This window comes from Diabrotica virgifera, chromosome 4 (genome assembly GCF_917563875.1).
Source record: "Diabrotica virgifera virgifera chromosome 4, PGI_DIABVI_V3a".
In the NCBI taxonomy this organism is placed as follows: Eukaryota; Metazoa; Arthropoda; class Insecta; order Coleoptera; family Chrysomelidae; genus Diabrotica; species Diabrotica virgifera.
The window spans coordinates 214,371,223-214,391,523 of NC_065446.1; the positions used below are offsets into that span (position 1 = coordinate 214,371,223).

The following is a 20,301-nucleotide window of genomic DNA, read 5'->3' on the forward strand; positions in this document are numbered from 1 at the left end:
TTGTTTTTAAGCCAAAAAATTGTTTATAATTTTAAAATATTCGTGAGGCCGCTTAAATAGTCCAATTTCAATTCTGTAAAATACGTTAGATAGGTATAGTACCTTTTTATCAAAAAATAACAGTTATTCTTATGCATCATAATTATTGTCGTTATTATAGCGACCGTAAATTTTTAATTAACAATTCAATTGTTGCTAAACTTTTCATTCAATTTCCATCGGCTTCTGGAATTATAATTTATACGAAAAGGTCTTTTACATTCCCAAGATATTTAATTATTGATTAACAATTACTTATCTAAAATTTTAGTTGAATATTAAAGATTTTGTTGGAAAAACCTGCTTTTTCCGGGGAAAGTTTTCGTCAAAGTGAATCGGGAAAAACACGTCTCTATGCAGAATTTAATTGTGGTAAATTTTTATTTTGGTGTTTTTGGTGTAAAGTTAAAATCTTTGGAGTTATAGAGCAAAAATTAAAAAAAAACACGATTTTCGGGCGCCATTTTGTTTATAAAAAAAGCAGCACACTATCTGCGGACTTTGCATACCTATATTAATAATACATACAATAATAAGATTCGATTCCAGCAATAAAATTGCTGGTAAATAAGTTTTCCTTGTATTTTGCTAATTAGCCCAGCGTACTGAGGAGGTTAAACATACTACGTTTATAATTGGTTGCTTACCGTCACTCTTATTTTTGACTTTAATGCGTTTAGTTCGTTCCTTAATGTTTCTGTTAAAGCAGTCACTGCATATTTGGTTGCTGGATACACGTTTACTTGCGGAAAATTAATTACTTTATGACCGAATACGCTATTCATTTGAATAATATGTCCATCAATATTATTCTTTTTCATGATACCAATTGCCTCCCTTGTTGCTATGCATAATGCTAATAGATTAACATCTATAGCTGTTTTCCAAGCTTCTGTGTAACCATCTATTAGACCTACGAGTTTTCCGCAACCAGCATTGTTGACTAGGATAGCTACAGGACCAACATTTGCCGAAGTCCATTTGAAGATTTCTTTTATGTCTTCTTCTTTGGTCATGTCTGCTTTGACTGAGTACAACTTCCCCTTTTTGCCTTGAATCTTGTGAGCTAATGCATCTATTCTTTCTTTTCTTCTAGCAGCACCTACTACCTATAAATAATTTTTTGTTCAAATTAATTGTATAAGAATATAATATAATATTATAGAAAAAAATCGAAAAAAGAGATTCTCAAATTATCGAAGTCATTTATTGGAATTAGACAGCAATCATAAAGACCAATAGGCGAGCGTCAGCAACCCCTAAAATGACGATATACCGACTACCGACCACGAAAATCAACTTTCAGGTGAATGGCCAATTTTAGTTATTCTTTATGTTTTCCTGGTCTCTGAGTCCGAATATGAAGTTTATTTTTATCTACAAATGGTAAAACATTTTCAAAAATCAAATTTTTGCAAAAATTCGAAAAATCAATTTAGATGATTTTTCAAATTTAACTCGCTGTATCTTTGGTCTCTGTAAACATTTCTTTTTGAACATTTTAATGTGTCATCTCTGAAGTATTTACATAACCGTGAAGTTTATCTGAAATGTTTAAATTAATTAAAAGGGGACTTGTTAACATTTTGTCGTCAGATTTCGTTAGTTTTATGTTTACTTAAAAAAGTTGAGTGACAAACATTTTAGCTTGTAATTTTAACTAACACAGTATTAAAACATGTCTCATGAAAAAGTTTTCTGGAAAATTTTAAATTAAAAGATACAACGGAAAAAAAGTTTTGTGACTTTATAGACGAATGGAACTCCCCCAAAACACGCTTATTTCTCGAGATGCTGACCACGGTGTGGTGAATTGCTAATTTTGGTCATACTTTATATTTTTTATCGTGCTAAAAACGAAAATGAGGTTTATTTTGAATTTTAATTGGGGGAACATTATCAAAATAGCAATTTTACCCTAAAAATAAAAAAAAAATTACATTTGTCTTATAATTAAAAGTTGCACCTTTCTTTTTCTATAAAACATTATTTTGTTCCTGGTATTCTATATTTTAACACAAACTTGATTAAAAAGCTAAATTTCAAATTTTGTCACTCAACTTTTGCGATTAAACTTTGCAATTCAGGAATCGGTGCCTTTTACTTTAAAAACTTCATATCTTGTATTATAATAAGAATGAAACATTAAAGCAGATCCCATTGTCTTTAGAAATGTAAGATATATTATACAGGGTGTAACAAAAATACAGGTCATAAATTTAATCACAGATTCTGGGGCCAAAAATAGTTCGATTGAACGTAACTTACCTTAGTACAAATGTGCACATAAAAAAAGTTACAGCCCTTTGAAGTTACAAAATGAAAATCGATTTTTTCCAATATATCGAAAACTATTAGAGATCTTTTATTGAAAATAGACATGTGGCATTCTTATGGTAGCAGTATCTTAAGAAAAAATTATAGTGAAATTTGGACACCCCATAAAAATTTTATGGGGGTTTTGTTCCTTTAAACCCCCCCAAACTTTTGTGTACGTTCCAATTTAATTATTATTGTAGTACCATTAGTTAAAAACACTATTTTAAAAACTTTTTTGCCTCTTAGTACTTTTTCGAAAAGTCAGTTTTTATCGAGATATTTTGAATATTTTTCAAATCCACCACATATTTGTATATGGTTAAGTACGATTATGGAGACTTGGTAATAATATGAAAATTTATTTATGATTTACCTTTTTCGGTATATTTTGAACCATATTAAAAAAGAAGTCACATCTCGATAAAAAGTGCCTTCTCGAAAAAATACAAAGAGGCAAAAAAGTTTTAGAAACACTGTGTTTAACTAACGGTACCACAGTTAAAGGTCAATTGGAACATACACAAACATTTGGGGAGTTTAAAGGAACAAAACCCCCATAAAATTTTTATGTAAACATATTTAAAAAGAAGCCGCAACTCGATAAACACTGCCTTGTCGAAAAAATACTAAGGGGCAAAAAAGTTTTAGAAATATTGAATTTAACTAATGGTACCACAATAATAATTTAATTGGAACGTACAAAAAAGTTTGGGAGGGTTTAAGGGAACAAAACCCCCATAAAATTTTTATGGGGTGCACAAATTTCACTATAATTTTTTTATTAAATTTTCCTGCCATAAGAATGCCACATGTCCATTTTCAATAAAAAAATCTCTAATAGTTTTCGATATATTCGAAAAAATTGATTTTCATTTTGTAAATTCAAAGGGCTGTAACTTTTTTTATGTGCATATTTGTATTAAGGTAAATTAGGTTCATTCCAACTATTTTTGGTCTCAGAATATGTGAGTTAATTTATGACCTGTATTTTCGTTACACCCTGTATATACACTGTAAAAATTTCAAAAAAAATATTAAAATGAAACAGAGTTGTAGCGAGTTAAAAGCAAAAAAGGTGATTTAATTATTTTTTATTTTTAGGATAAAATTGCGATTTTGACAATATTCCCCCACATAAAATTCAAAATAAACCTTATTTTCGTTTCCAGCACCATCAAAAACATAAAGTATGACTAAAATTAGCCATTCAACACACCGTGGTCACTATCTCGAGAAATAAGCGTTTTTGGGGGTGCCGCTGGTCTATAAAGTCACATAACTTTTTTCCTATTGCATATTTTGACTTAAAATTTTCCACATAACTTTTTCATGAGCTATATGTTAATGGTGTGTTTGTTAAAATTATTATAAACTGAAAAGTTTGTCGCTCAACTTTTTTAAGTAAACATGAAATTAACGAAATCCGACGACAAAATGTTTAAAAATTAACAACTCCTTTTTTTAATTTTTTAAGCATTCTAAAAAATGTCGTTGTTATCTAAAGACTTCAAAAATGATACAGTAAAATTTTCAAAAGGAAATGTTTACACAGACCAAAAATACAGCGAGTAAAACTAAAAAATCATCAAAATTCATTTTTCGCAGTTTTGTTTAAAATTTGATTTTTGAACATGTTCCACCCATTTTATATAAAAGTAAACTTCATATTCGATTTTAGCGACCACGAAAACATAAAAAATGACCAAAATTTGCCATTCACCTGTCATGGTCGCTTTGTCGATTTCTAAACCTCAAATTAGGGGTGTGCCGCTCGTCTACAATGGTAACACATCAAAGCTAATTGAAATATAACGAGGTATAAAACAGAGTTGTTTGATATCACCGATAGTGTTTAAAGTCTTCATCGCCCTCTTCAGAAGGTATCAGGATAAACGAACAACGATTAAATAACAGCTGCTATGCAAATGGCACTATTTTAATGACTGATTCGGAACATAATCTTCAGGTAGTGTTAAATCGGGCCACTGAAAGGTCACTGAAAAAATGGAGATGAAGATCAATACTGCGAAAACCAAAGTTATGAAAATATCAAGGAACAAAAAATTACCCCTTCCAATATATATGTATATGAACTACCAACAGCTTGAATCCATCCTTTAAAGGTAGAAGACGTCGAAATTGAAGTTGTTGACAGCTACATATACCTTGGACATACGGTAAAAATTAGCAGAGACAAACAAACTGCTGAGCTGCTAACAAGAATAACTCTGGGATGGGCAGCATATGGAACACTACGTGATATTTTTAAAGGTGATATACCTATCAGCTTAAAAAAGAGCCTTTAATAAATGTGTCCTGCCTGTTCTTACATACGGCGCAGAGACACTTACCCTAACAAGGACATCTGAATGAATGAAAAATCATTGTTGGGCATAACGTTAAGAGATAGGGTAAGAAACGAAGAAATTCGTAGAAGAAGTGGTGTAGAAGACATAATAAAACACATAGCCAACATTAAATGGAAGTGGGCAGGACACGTCGCTAGAATGAGATATGATAGGTGGACCAAAAAAATCTTGGAGTGGAGACCGAGAACGGATAGACGAAACCCGGGAAGACCACCCACAAGATGGACTGACGATATAAAGAGGATTTGTACCAACTGGATTGCAGCAGCGCAGAATAGATCTGAATTGAGGTTTTTCGAGGAGGCCTATGTTCAGCAGTGGACGACTATGGGCTGATGATGATACATATATCTTGGCTGCTGGTTCAACAATCAACTTAGTTTTAAATAAGAAGTAAGTGCGAGGATTGAGGTTACCGGACACGGCTTTGTCAAACTGAAAAGGTTATGTTGTAACAGTAGCACTAATATCTGCATGGCTATGTATGGTCTATAGTCTATAATATTGTATGTAACGGAAACCTTGACGCTCAACATGTTTAACTTGATGAACAAGTTAGAAGTCTTTGAAAATATCTTGGACAACCCGCTTTACCGACGAAAATGTCCTGATGAGAATCGGTACAGATATGGAGCTGCTAAAGACCATAAAAATTAAAAAAAGTTAGCTACCTGGGATACATAATAAACAACGAAAGGTATCGCCTAGCGCAACTGCTCTTCTTCTTCTAAAAGTGCCTATCTTCTGGAGATGTTGGCGACCACATTGACCCATCTTATTCTATTTACGGCAGTTCGAAATAGATCAGTGTTGACGTTAGACCAGTCCACTTCCTAAAATTGGCCAGCCAGTATATACGTCTACGTCCAGGGCATCTCCTGCCCTCAATCTTGCCTTGTAGAATCGACTGTAGCAGTCAGTATTTTTCATTACGCATAATGTGGCCGAAGTAAGCCAATTTTCTGTTCTTTACGGTGTTAATTATTTCTTTGTCTTTTCTTAGCCTCTGGAGAATAGTTATATTAGTTGTGTGTTGTATAATATGAGCCCTCAACATACGTCGGTAGCACCACATTTCAAACGCCTCTAAACGTTTTATAGCATCTTCTGTCAGGCTCCAGCTTTCAGCTCCATATAGGAGGACACTAAAGACGTAACATCTAAGAATTCTTATGCGTATATTGATACTTAAAGAAAAGTTGCACAAAATCTTCCTGTTAAAAGAGCTTCTGGCTTTATCAATACGAGTTTTTATTTCGTATCTATGATCCCAAGTATCCTTAATATTGCAGCCCAGATAGCATATTTTCTGTACTATCTCTAGGGGTGTATTGTTTACTGTAATTTGGGAGTTTATGTTGGTGTTTTTACTAATGATCATTATTTTTGTTTTCTGAAAAGTGTAATATTAGGCCGTATTTGTTACATGCTTCTACAACATTATCCATGATCCTTTGGAGCCCCTGCGCACTATCTGCCAGGAATACTGTATCGCAGGGGTGGGCAAATACTTTTAAGCGCGGGCCAAAATGAAATTTTCAAAATGTCTCCCGGGCCGGAGACCTATACCATATCCAGTATGTACGCTGCGCACACGCTAATGTTTTTGGTGGATGTTGTTCTCTGCCCAAGAAATTTTTTTGACAACAGTACTATAAGTATTATTTTAAAGACTTAGGACAAAGACATTTGACTGTTAATAATAGATAATACTAATAAGAAATTGTCTTAGTTGGCTGTGGGTGAAAATGCGAACCATTTGTTCCCAGTAAAGTTACGAAATTTTTAATGTGATAAAAAAAATATGTATGATAGGTATGTATGATAAAAATAAAAAAATGTGTATCCAGATAAAAAATGATATTCAGAAATTCAAGAGCAGCCTTAATAAAGATAAGGAAATTTCTGAGTAACCAAAGATGCAATCTGCAAATCTGATATCGAATGGTAAAACGTTATGTCAAGTCAACCATCATCGACGAAATTCAAAGGAGACAACTGATCTGGTATGGTCATGTAGAAAGAATTGACGACGACAGGCTGCCAAAACAAATTTTAAAATTGACGCTAAGAGAAAGAAGAGAGGAGGGCCGAAACAATCCTAGCTCTGTGGAATTCAGAAGGTATGTCAAAAAGGAACTTTAACACTGGTGAACGCAACCACGGATGAACGAAGCTGGAAACTGGGAACCGTAAGCCAGAGAACCCTATAAAAAACCGGGATAATAATAAAAATGGTATGTCCACTCTATTCTCGTTTATTGGATTGTTAATGCTGACTTCATGAAAAAGCTGGAAGCTTTTGAGATGTGGCTTTTTAGAAGAAAATCCGAAAAATATTCACCCCTGGACGGGGTTAAACATAGATGCTTTTAAGAAAAGCAGAAGATAGAGATTCATTTCATTGAACACTACGAACACTAATACTGTTGATTTCAACAAAATCGCATAAAAGAGATGAAGAGCGTAGGCGCAAAATTTCGGACCAATGCTTTTTAAATGCATTCCTTCTTTCGAATTCTGAGTAGTTAAAAAATATTTTTGAAAAATTTAAACGCAGAATGAAAGATTACATTATTACCGAGGGCCGAAAATCCCTTAGAATAAACAAACAGTTTCTTTTGAATGAGGTATTTAAAATTAAAAAACAATTTTCTCTTTTTTTTTCACCCCTGTGACTTAAAATAAACATAGAAGTTTTCAGGGACTTTCGGCCCTCAGCAATAATTTAATATTTCATTCAGCGTTTAAATTTTTCACAAATACTTATTAGTTTTCTCAGAATTCGAAAAAAATTAACGCATTTAAAAAACATTGCGCCTATGCTCTTAAAAAAACTTGCTTGTGGGATTCCTCAACGGGCCGGATAAAGTAAGCAAAAGGGCCGGATACGGCCCGCGGGCCGGCTTTTGCCCTCCCCTGCTGTATCGTGTGCATATCTAATATTATTTATAAGTTGTCCATTTATTGTACTGATCATCCAAGGTAATATTAGCTTTTATCGCGCTGGACAACCCGAACGTACCCAGAGGGTACGTTCGAGCCTGCGCATTACAAAATCGAGCGTTCGTGGAGGTCGAATTTTTCCCTCTGAACACCTCCGGATTTTTAATTCGGTGTTCGCGCAGTACAGAAATAAGATCCTGAACGTGTCCGGGATACCCTCTCGACGTTCGAGGATTTTGTTTCGGATTTTAAGTTCGCACAGGCGCACAAAATATTTGGGAAGAATTTCTGGACATTCTGACCATTATTCTGTTCTTACTCCTCCAATTCTTAACCTAAAATATTGTGATATTGTTTTGTTAAACCACTTGTAGATGTAGATTCTGGTTTTTATTTTGTAAAGTGTTGTATCACTTCAATATTCTTCAAACAAATTTTAATATTTTTTATATTAAAGCTTTTTAGTTGTTTTTGTTAATGCTTTCCATTTATGATGTTTATAAATAAGTAGGTACCTTTTCTACATAGTATTATTATCTTATTACTTTTCATTCGAATAATTATCTATTACGGTAGTATAACAATAAATTGTACTCTGTTTTTACTTAATTTCTTCTATCTAGATGAGCTTATAAGTACCTACATATTCTTGTGGTTTATTTTTCAGTTTAACGTATGAGTTAAATTAGTCGCTTATTGAATAATGAATCATAAACAACACATCAAACTTATTCTGAAACATTTATTGTGTCTTGTTATATTTAATTATTTTTGTGGTGTACAACAAACCACAAGTCAATGCCACAACCTATCAAATATCAAAATTGGAAATGATTGCTTTACTAATTTATTCCTTCCTTCAGATAATGTTCGACCCCCAGGAAGTTAAAGGTAATGTTTATATCTAAATAATAAGCCGCAATTTCCAAGTAACTCAACAATCTTTTACTCTCTAGAAAAATTTTAGCCGGATTTCGGCCTGGAAATACCAAATTATATTGTCGAAATAATAAAGACGCTAATCAAATTTCTAACTTCTAAGAAAGTCATTGAATAGAAAGTTAATCCTTTGCCTGTTGCTGTTATTCTTTTTGTATCTTTGTTGAAATAAAAATTTGTCGCATTTGCGTTTTTTCTTGACATTTATTTCGAAATAAGAAAGGGACAAGAAAAGGCTTCTTTCTCTAACCTTAATGTATGCAACCCGTCATTACATTACGAATCCGAAAATTGTTCGTAGAGCGAAAAATCCTGAACATGTCCAGGATAAGTTTGCGTGGGACGCCTGCGCATTGGAAACTAATCCCGAACTTACTCTGAATACGTTCGGGTTATCCAGCGCGAATACTACTATTGCCTTGATTCAACATCTTTGTTGGCCAGTTAGGCCAGTTGTTAGTACTCAGTTAGGCCAAACTAGTTAAAAACTTAACTATTAGATAAAGTGTAAATAAAATTAAAAGTGACAAAGAAATGGTAAAGACATGGCATTAAAAAGGAAAACGAAAAGAAAATAGTGTATCAAAAAATATAACAGTTTACGAAACCCAGGAGTCCAGGAAAGAAATTGCATGCATGAAGAAATGCAGATAACGAACAATTACCCAAAAGAATGATAGTAGCAAAAATATGTATCATTCACAAAAAAGGAGATCAGAGCGAATGCAAAAAGTACAGGGACATATGCTAAACTGCGCAACATATACATAATATTTGCATGGCATATAAAGAATATATTTAAAAAATAATGGAAAATATATTTTTCTACGAGCGTGCAAAAATGTCTACTTTCGCGCACGCATTTTAGTTTAGAAAGTTTCACTTTTCCGCACGCGTGTTACTTTTCCGCACGCGGTTTTTACTTTTCCGCACGCGTGTTAATTTAGATAATGTTAATATGGCCTTAAAGTAATTATAATACATGCAATAAACTAATATTTAGATATTATTTACTAATTTATTTCAAATATATTGTTGTGATCTTATTTTTGAAATCTGATGCTGTTCTCAGATGTAATTTATTTTATTTAATTAATTAATAATTATCTCATTAGTCAAACAGATCAAATACCAATATAGTGTCAATCTCAGGGCTAAATTATAATATCAATTACTTACTTTCGTGGCTTCAAAATATTTCTCAGTGGATTCCTAATCGGGATAGATAAAAGAGAGTAAAATAATACACACATATGAATTTCAATTAGCAATTATAAAATCGTTTATTTTATCTAAATGCATTCAATGCTTAATATTTCTTATATCTTATCTTTCTATCTTTATTTAATATAACATTTACAAACATGGGAATCTTATTTCTTTTTGTCTCCAAAGTTATTTTATTGAAAATGAACTATTATGATTTATCAGTGATAAATTAATTTAGGTTTGATGAAAAATTTTTAATAATGATTGTGTGCCTCAATATTCAATGTGGTATTTAATACATAAACCATACATTCATGTCATAACGAAATAGACTGACCTTTACTGAAGATTTGACAATGTCTTCACACAAAACACGTTTCCTCCTATCTTGGGTTGCGATCAAACGACTCGTACCAGCTTCCCAGTAAAGCCTCTGCTCCTTTCTGAAAACTACGCCTCGTACAGCTCGCGTTCCTGCCTTCTCCTGATGCCGTGTTCTACCTTTTTCAAACACTTCAACAAAACCGGCATACTCTAGACTCAAGGAGTTATATACTATCTCGACTCGGCCTAACACTCGTTCCTCGATATCTTACTTTTTAATTTTCACAAAAAACAAACTAACTATACCGGCGTTTTACTTTTTTGTACACACCTCTCCAAAACTGGCCTTCGCCTTTCGATCGCCAAAAACATTCTGCCTCATATCTCTCATCCATTCTCCTACTTCCAAATTACCCCTTCCAGCATTCAAAAATCAACCAATCCCAAGCAACTTTCAAAATAACCGTAATACAATTTTGAAATAAGTATATCGATCGGACATCACTTTTAAATGTCGTCTGACTACTATACAGGGTGAGGCAGATAACTGGCCTATTAGAAATATCTCGAGAACTAAAGGCAACAGAATCATGAAAATTGGAATACAGGGGTTTTGAAGGATGATCTATTAAATGAAAATATTTTCATCTCTTTGCAACTTCCGGTTATACCGGAAGTTGCTTATAACTTCGTTTTTTAAATGGGACAACCTGTATATTTTTACATTTTTGGATTCTATCGTATTCAACACGGATTCTATTCGTATTTATCAACACAACTTTCCTTTTTCTAAATATCTTAATGGATTTCAAGAAAAAATAATATTCCCCATTTCAATTTTACTTTCTACATTAATAAAACATTTACAAATTTAATGACCTATTATCTTATTCACTGGAGTATTAGTTAGCGGTGGTTAATGACAAATCCTTCCGCGAACACTTTCTTTGTACACATCACTCTAATTGTTTACTGGAGTCGTATTGTTCCCGCGGTTCGTAAACACTTCTCCGAATCACTCTCTTAACAGCTACCTATACATAATTTGTTTTATACAGGGTGTTCCAAATTTACATGCCCGTGGTCGAGAAAAATTTAAACCTTTATTTTAATTTGACTTTAATTTATAATTATAAACTTTTATTTCTTATATCAATTAGGAATATAACAATATCTTATTGTGTTCCTGTTTTAATGAAATTAACGCGACAATTCGATGAAATAAAATTATTTTGACATAATATTCGAAAGTGAAATCGGTAGGCAATAACAGTCGTTTTGAATCATCGTCATGGAAACCAAGATCTTCGTCATGCTAACTACTTATATTGAAAGTTTGGTTTTGACAACCTTGTCAAAGAATGAATTTGTGTATGTATGTATTTTCATATTAATTAAATTAACTGATTAAGATTTGGTAATTTTTTAAAAACTCTTAGAAAAAATATTGTTCCTAACTCTTGCAGAAAGTCTCTTTTCCGCACTCGACTGCTTGCCGAACTCCCGCTTCGCGTCGTTCGGCAAACTGCAGTCGCGTGCGGAAAGGAATGACTTTCTGCACTTGTTAGGAAAATAACTATAGTGAATTACTGGCAGATTTTAGACAAGGAAGAAACGCAACAGAATCAGAAGTGGTACAGCTTATGGGGAACAACTACAACTAGAGAGCCAACAGTATGACTTACCTTGGTTGTAATCTAAATGAGAACATGAACAAAGAAATTAGAATACGTATAAGTATAGAAAGCCAGCCAGAGTTACATTTTTAAAGATAAAGAAAATCTTATGTGGAATCAATATAACTTTGAGACTAAAAATTAGATTAGTAAGATGTTACCTGTTCTCTATTCTGTTATATCGCACCCTCGGTGCAAGACTGCAGTAAGTCAAAATAAGTAAGTTTCGAGATAAAGACGATTTTGTTTATTTTCTTGCTACTATCGGTGAAATAAGACACAAGTTTTAAGAAAAATTAACATTTAATTATGATTTTGCATGCTTTTCAGCCTATATTACATTAACCAAAAATAGAAATTTGAGTAAAATAATATTAATGCAAAAAAAATTAGGAATTTCAAAGTTACAACATTTTTGCACGGAAAAAATTGTTAATCACTACACATTTAGTATTAGAATTTCAAAGTTACAACAGTTTTGCACGGAGAAAATTGTAAAAAGTGTAGTCACATTTACTTTTACAGTAAAACCTGTGTTACCGGCCACCTGCCAACATCGGCCACCTTTACTAACGGCCAGTTTTAAAATTCCCCAAACCAATTATGTATATCTAGACTACAAAAACTGGCAATACCGGCCACCTTTCTATATCGGCCAATAGTTCTTTCATTTTTAGTGGCCGTTGCTGACAGGTTTTACCGTAGTTGTTGTCCTCTTCTCGTACATAATATTGTGCCAAAATATTTTTACAGTAAAACCTGTCAATAACGGTCACTAAAAATGACAGAAATATTGGCCGATATAAAAAAGTGGCCGCTAATACCAGGTTTTGCAGTCCACACATTTTGGTTTGGGGAACTTTGAAACTGTCCGGCTAGTTCAGGTGGCCGGTTTTGACAGGTGGCCGTTAACACAGGTTTTACTGTATAAAAACTATGGTGGGCTTCTGGTATCATACCCGAATGGCATCTTCTTCTTCTTTAAGTTCCATCTTCTATCGAAGGTTGGAAATCATCATGGCAATGCGGACCCTGTTGACTGCCGCTCTAAATATCTCTGCACTACTGCATTCTAACCATTCCCGTAAGTTCTTAAGCCAGGATGTTCTTCGTATGCCGTTAAGCCGAATGGCATAAGTATACCAAATCTTTCTTTTTGGCCATTTGAATTTTTGGCTGTTCTTTGGCAAGTTTTCTGAGAATAGATATTTTTGACCTCTCAGTATTGTCAATACACAAGTTTTAAGATAACTGTTTTTCCTTTCATGAGAAAAAATACTTTTTGGTCGTAAATAATTAATCTTAATTTACGTGGTTTTAATCCAATCTAACAAATAAATGGTCAAACGACATCGCACACATCTTATGGAAAATAAATATAATGCATTAAAACACGTCAATAACGGTCACTAAAAATGACAGAACTATTGGCCGATTCAAAAGGTGGCCGCTAATACTAGGTTTTGTAGTCCACAAATTTTGGTTTGGGGAACTTTAAAACTGGCCGGCTAGTTCAGGTGGCCGGTTTTGACAGGTGTTAACACAGGTTTTACTGTATCACACAAAGGAAATAAAATTTACATGAATAGATTGGTCTCGAAAATCTTTGTTTATTGTCTCAGCCGTTAATGGATTACGTAGACATAATATATATGAATAAAATTAAATGCTGTATATTAAAATTAAACACCACAGATATACAGTAAAACCTGTGTTAACGACCACCTGTCAAAACCGGCCACCTGAACTAGCCGGCCAGTTTCAAAGTTCCCCAAACCAAAATTTGTGGACTACAAAACCTGGTATTAGCGGCCACCTTTTTATATCGGCCAATAGTTCTGTCATTTTTAGTGACCGTTATTGACAGGTTTTACTGTAGATATTAAAATAACAAATATCTTACTTTTTTAATTGCTTGTTATCGAATCCGTTGCAATGTTCCGTGCAAAACTGTTGTAACTCTGTTACATTAGAATTACAACAGTTTTGCACGGAACTTATGTTCAAAAACGCAAAATAGTTAAACTGTTGTTGTAATATTTAGCCCATTAAGCATTTGAAAATTACCAAAGTTTTACAGGGGATAGATATGCATGTTTACAATCGAATTCCATGTTTACTTCATTTTCATAAAATTTTGAATTACTGCAGTCTTGCACTGAGGGTGCGATATTATGGTGTCGAAAATTAGGCTCGAACGAGTACACTTTTTAGAAAACTGGAAGCCATTAAAATCTAGGTGTATCGAAGAATCCTTGGGCGGGTATAATTTTTAACGAGGTTGTTAAGTAGCGAATGGAAAAATTTACAGAAGGGGGCAAAACGGTTAAAATTCGAAAACTTGGGTATTTTATTCATATTATGCGTCACCCAGAAAGATATAATGTATTTTAATTTAATAATACAGATAGGCAAAAGAAGTGGACCAGGACGAAGAAGAACTTGATGGCTTAGAGTAAAAACACAGTGGAGCGTCGCACCTCGCCAGGCCCATTTCTGCGCACATCGCATCCCGGAAAACAAATTATTTTTTTCTTCAAAACGTAGCGTGTAGCGAGGGCTTGACGAGGTGCGATGATTCGTGATGTGCACTGCTATTTAAATGCATTACATTGTTTCTTCATTAGCAATCGGCAATATGCGCAGCAATATGCCAGGGCTTCGATTTTTGACCCTTCGCTTCGTTATCGAACGTATTCGCTACGTATACTAAACAGATAGGAAGCGAATACGTTCGATAACGAAGCGAAGGGTCAAAAATCGAGGCCCTGGCGAGGTGCGATGCGTCACTGTGTCTTTACACTTAGAAACCTGAGAGTATGATTTAACATATCCTTTACATCCCTTTTCCGAGCTGCTGTCAACAAAATTAGTATAGCCAACGTACGATATTCCAGTATGGCACAGAAATAAGAACAATTAAATATTGAAGCAAACAACATCACCATGGAATTAATATAAAATTAGTAATCATAAACAAATTCAAGAGTTAGATTAAGCGTGATTTTCAATTTATCAGTATTCGTAAGAAACATAAGAACAATAAAAAAATACCTCGACAATTTTAAGTGGTATGTGAAGCGAAATCAACACTATATATGTATAATTAGGGGAGTGCATATAGATTTTCACTTCGGAAAAAAATCAAACAAAATAGAACTTTTTGTAATTTCAGTAAGAAATATTTAATAAACAACATATCAAAAAGTTCTACCCGAGAAGTGGGTGCTTCATTTTTTAATAAACAAATGAACTGCGAAAATAGATGTTTTTTTTAAATACCTCCGAAAATATAAATTAAAAAAAAACACTTTGAAAATGAAAAATTCAGAAAATTTTACAAAAAAAAACTAATATAAAGATTTTTCTAAAGGTAAATCTGTAGCTTCTATAATTTTTTATTTATAACGCTAAAGTCACCCTTCTCACAAACATTGGCGCACTGTAAACGAGCCTACGGCGAAGTGTACGGTTGAGTTTTTTACTGTAATTCTTGAACTTATCGATCAAATGAAATTTTTCAAATTGAACATGAAAGAAGAGTAATTAAACTATCTTAAAGTTATAATAAAAAGAAACAAAATGTATGAGCATAAGTACGGTGTGGGCTGAAAATTATACTTACATGAATTTTGTTTAAAAATGATTTAAAAATGTGTAACTAATACAATTTTCCTTATAAAACTCTCAATTTTGCACAACTTACCTTTCAAACATCTTACTAAACACTTAATTCAAAAAAAAAATCTCAAAAATTTAATTCAAATGATACGATGTCTCAAAAAATGTAATTTTTGAAAACTTCATAGTTTTACAGAATTAACACCAATTTAAGACGGTATTACGCAATTTTCAACAGATCTATTACAGTTTTATAGGTGTTTTTTTAAATCTCAGGATATAGTCTTTAAAATGCACTAACTTATTTTACTTGAGAAATGAAATAAACTATTTCTTTTTGAGCAAAATAAGAAAGATAACAAAAATGTAATACAAAAACCGAAAATTACCAGCTAAAAAAATGTTTATACAAAGTGATCAAAACTTTTTTCTGTAAAACTTATCTAAAATACATTTAAAAATAAGCTTCAACAATAATAAATGTTTAACAAAAAAAAATTTTTTAGCTCTTATACAGTATGTCTGCGTAACTTGGAACCAATTGATAACTTTTTAATTATCAGTCTTACAAAAAAAGTTATTGTTTATAAAAGAATATGTATGTCAAAAAATATGAATTTCTCTCAAGAGTAAATTACATACCTTTATATTTCACAATATCGAAAATTGTTATAAAGAAAGGTTGTTTGGAATTAAAAAATATATTTCAGTGTTCAACTACATCCTTCTAATTAAAATATTGTGAATAATAAAGGCACGAAAAATTCATATTTTTTACATACCTCGTATAAAACTGAAAAAGTTTAATATCTGATGGTTGTATCATAGATTTTAGACCAGGTTGAGCATTTTATGAAGAATAACGTTTTTTCGTAAAATTGATAATAAAATAGTTACAATAATTGTAATAAAATCATGATTGGTATCCGTAATTTGAAAAACAATTGAATTTTTTTTATTAGAATAACGTTATTGTATTTTAAAACATAGTTTTTAATTTCAAACAACTTTTCATAATAGCATTTCTTCATATTCTGGAATAAAAAGGTACTTTACTCTTTAAAGAAATTCATATTTTTGACATAACTCGTATAAAATTGATAAAATTTGATATCTGGTGGTTGAGTTTTAGATTTTTGACTATCCAGACTATTTTATGAAGAATAACTTTTTTTCGTAAAATAGACAATAAAAAAGTTTTCCATGTAATTGCTAGACGCAAACATGCTGTATAAGAGCTTCTATATAAGAATTTTCAAATTGTAAAGCCATATTCGGATTCAGCATAACCAAAAACAAAATAGAAACATATTTGATCAAAGTAAAATGATGAATTCAACGATATTTTTTAAATTATTTATACAAAAAAATTGTTATTGTTTAAACAATTAATAAACAATTAGCGGCCAAATCTGCGAGTAGAACTTTTTACTTTAACATGTATATATAAACTAGCAAAAAAAGTTTTAGTAAAATATAAGCTTATGCTTATTTGACTTATTCCGAAACAATGCATGTTTTCGTTCTAATTGCACTCCCCTAAATATACTCTGGAATATTATAAAAACATTAATTGTATTAATTAAATATTCGCTACCCTTACCAAAAGTCCATTCTCCACTAATAGTTCTGCAATGGCTGCCCCTATTCCTGAACTGGCACCCGTAACAACGGCTACTTTGCCTTTCCATCTGTCCATAGAAAGAACCATCGTGGAACTATTAACAAAATGCATTAGGAGGAGTACCTACTGCATACACTTTTTTTATATGCTTTTAGATCTCAATAATTATCCAATTAATATTTATAGTTATAGATTTATATTTATATTTATATTTACAGTTAGAAGCATACAACAGTGCATCTTTTATTGCGTTGTGCGGTCAAAATAAAATTATTACACTTTTATAAAAAAGAAATTTTTTTATAATAAAACGTTTTTATTGTTTATAGGAGAGAACATAAAATAATTTGACGATATAAAATGCTTTTTTTAATGGCATGGACTTTATGTCAATCAGCCAGTCACAACATGACTACTGTATCAAGAAGAATAAATATTTAAAAACCGTAAGTCCATAAAATATCAATAATGAAGAAAAATTAGTTCGATAGCTGTTGAGACGTAATTTAAGTACTGAAATATTAAAAATGGTACTGCTAAGGTCAGCTAATTATAGCTTCCTTTTAACAATAATTAACAACAAGTTTACAAATAAAAACCAAAGTAAAACTATGGTTACCACAATTACGCTAAGACTATTGCTGGTAAATGTACTTATTTGCAAATTAATTCATTCAAAATTCTTTTAAACTTTTTGCATATAAAGAATAATTTAGTCCGATATTAAACGTTGAAGACACCACGGGTATTATATATAGATAATAACGCTTTCGGTCAACGTATATCCCTCGGGCCAAAGACCCTCGGTATATACACCATTGACTCAAGCCTTATTATCCTTATAATACCCTTGGTACCTTAATAACTATATCAGACGTATCAGTATTTGCTAGAGTTTTCGAAATATTAATTTAGTTACGACCCTTTTCGATCATATGAAAATTTTGTGTTCTTAAGAGCACACAGTAGCGATCAACAGGTAGCAACAAACGCGGTCCAAGATTGCGAAAGTTCTGCGAACTTTCAAAAGTGAGGCAACAGTGCGTCGGTAATGCGACACTGACAGTGACGTTTATACTATCAAAAACAAAAATTTTTATACATATAGGTGCGAAATGTTGCCAAGTCAGTGACGTTCGCTTTCTTGTTATAAAAAAATTGATTTGTAGTTCCAATGTGACACAAAATATAGGCACGGGATAAAAAAGTTTATTTGAAGAAAGTGTATTTTTTTGTGTTTGTTAATGGCGGTACAGGCTCCTTTTTTCAATATTTTATTTAGTTATAGAGTAATTTCCACATACTAACATATTTTTGAAATTGGCTGTTTACCGCCATTTTTTATTATGTTGCGAATATGTGTGCCAAATATCTCGACAAAATATTCAAAATTAGAGACGCAATCTTGGAACGCGTTTGTTGCTACCTGTTGATCGCTAATGTTTGCTCTTAAGGAAGTTTCTACATATCTCTCTGCTACATTGATTGACATTCTGCCTCCGTATCTCTACAAATTGATTAATCAGCAATTTTGCAGGCAATATTATCTACCAAAAGTATGAATATCAGCAGTTTTTGAAATACATTTTCCGTTTTTGTAATATGAATATATACACTGTATACAAATAATATACGAGGGGGTTGTAAGGCAGTTTCAGTGTTAGGACGTTTTGAATTTATTGAGGGTGTAACGGTCCACCCGTTATAATATCATTTTTAGCGCTTTAATTAATTTTTTTAATATTTACGTGACGTCACATTCTATACGGAACATTCTACGCCTCTGTTGGTGAATTTAATTCGCGTTCCGTGGTCGTTGACGTTCTGATCGTTCTGAAAATTTGACAAAGCGATCTTCCGTTTTCCGTTACTTGGCTGTGAAGTGTGCTAGGATTCGGTCGACGAACTTGGTTCCATAATGGCGGAAGGTTTCATTTCTTAAGCCATTCTATTTGGAAAAAAAATGCAGTCCCACTGTAGTAAAAATGGTATCCCATGGTTTTCCCAGAATCCATCCAGAGTTTCTAGAGGGACAGTAAATGAACAACTGACCTATCCGGTAAATAACTTTTTGACATATAAAGGTTAGGGGATATTACATAAATTTTCTTTTAAAATATTCTTTCTTAATTTGGTTTCTCTTAATCACTCCACTGTATATAATATGTGTTCGGAGAAAATTCTCATAGTCGTAATTTTTTGGTGTAGTAAAGTTTAAAGTTAGTCCACACCCAATATTTCATAAATTGTGAATAAAAAAAAATGTAATGCTATGCTCATATAACACTGGCAATATAATTATCCTATAATCTTTTGTTCTCAATATCATATTCTGTATTTAAATACTACATCAAGGTCACACACAGTATCTTCTTACATCTGATAAGCCTTGCTAATTGATGTTTTTTATTGCTGTTCATTCTAAAAACCTCTTCTTCATTACTTCTTCTGTTGTTTTTTATTCACACATGCTCGAGTGAAAAAAAATAAACTAAAACTGGGAATGTTTTTTAGCCATTTGGGGAGAAATATTAGAACCTACCATGTAAATCCTTCAACCACGTGGAAGGCGTCGATTCCAGCCACGACCACAGCCAAGTCACTATTGGGGTTTTGGGAACAAGCTTTTTGGGAGACATTCCAGCTCCTTTTCGTCCTGCCACCTGGGCCTACGGGGGGCATGGAGGCGCATCATGGTGATGCTCATTTTCTAGGATGCAACCGCAATCTCGTTTGGGAACATTTAGTGTTGTGCATTAAGTAACTTTGGTTTTTATATTTCAGACATTTGATTTAATGCACCATGTTAATTAATTTTTTTTTCCAGATTTAGTTTAGCTCCGGTTTTTTTTTAATATGACATATTTGTATATTATTGTATTTGGTTCCCAAACTTTGTATCTACGGTAACTTCTTGTGCACAGGAATAAGCCTAGAGAAAATTAGGTTTTTAATACTTTATTATTGCTTTGATATTGGTTTATGTAATTCGGGTAAATTTATTTTGTAATATTACTTGCTTGTTTCCCAAATATTTTCTTGTTATTCGCTTTATTTCGATTGTTCGGTTAATTCGTCTTTACTTTATTTCATTGCATTTTCTCGGTTAATTTAGGTCATCGTCTCGGTATTAATTACTTCATTACTATCACTTTATTCATTTGTATATTTAACTTTATTTATTCATTATGGTATTTTCTCTTAGTGAAGCTTGGGCCTATTTATTTGTAGTATT

The 20,301-nt window shown here is 32.4% G+C and overlaps 1 protein-coding gene across 1 annotated transcript in view; it reads right to left on the reverse strand.

Moving 5' to 3' along the window:
• Positions 1-17,195, reverse strand: part of LOC114331717 (farnesol dehydrogenase-like) — a 30,597-nt gene extending 13,402 nt beyond the window's left edge. Inside the window, exons 1-2 of the mRNA XM_028281340.1 lie at positions 17,046-17,195; positions 687-1,148 (exon numbers count right to left, since the gene is read on the reverse strand). Of these exons, the coding sequence (XP_028137141.1) occupies positions 687-1,148; positions 17,046-17,177 (594 nt within the window). The 5' untranslated portion in view covers positions 17,178-17,195. The remainder of the gene's footprint in view (positions 1-686; positions 1,149-17,045) is intronic.
• Positions 17,196-20,301: the final 3,106 nt, after the last annotated feature.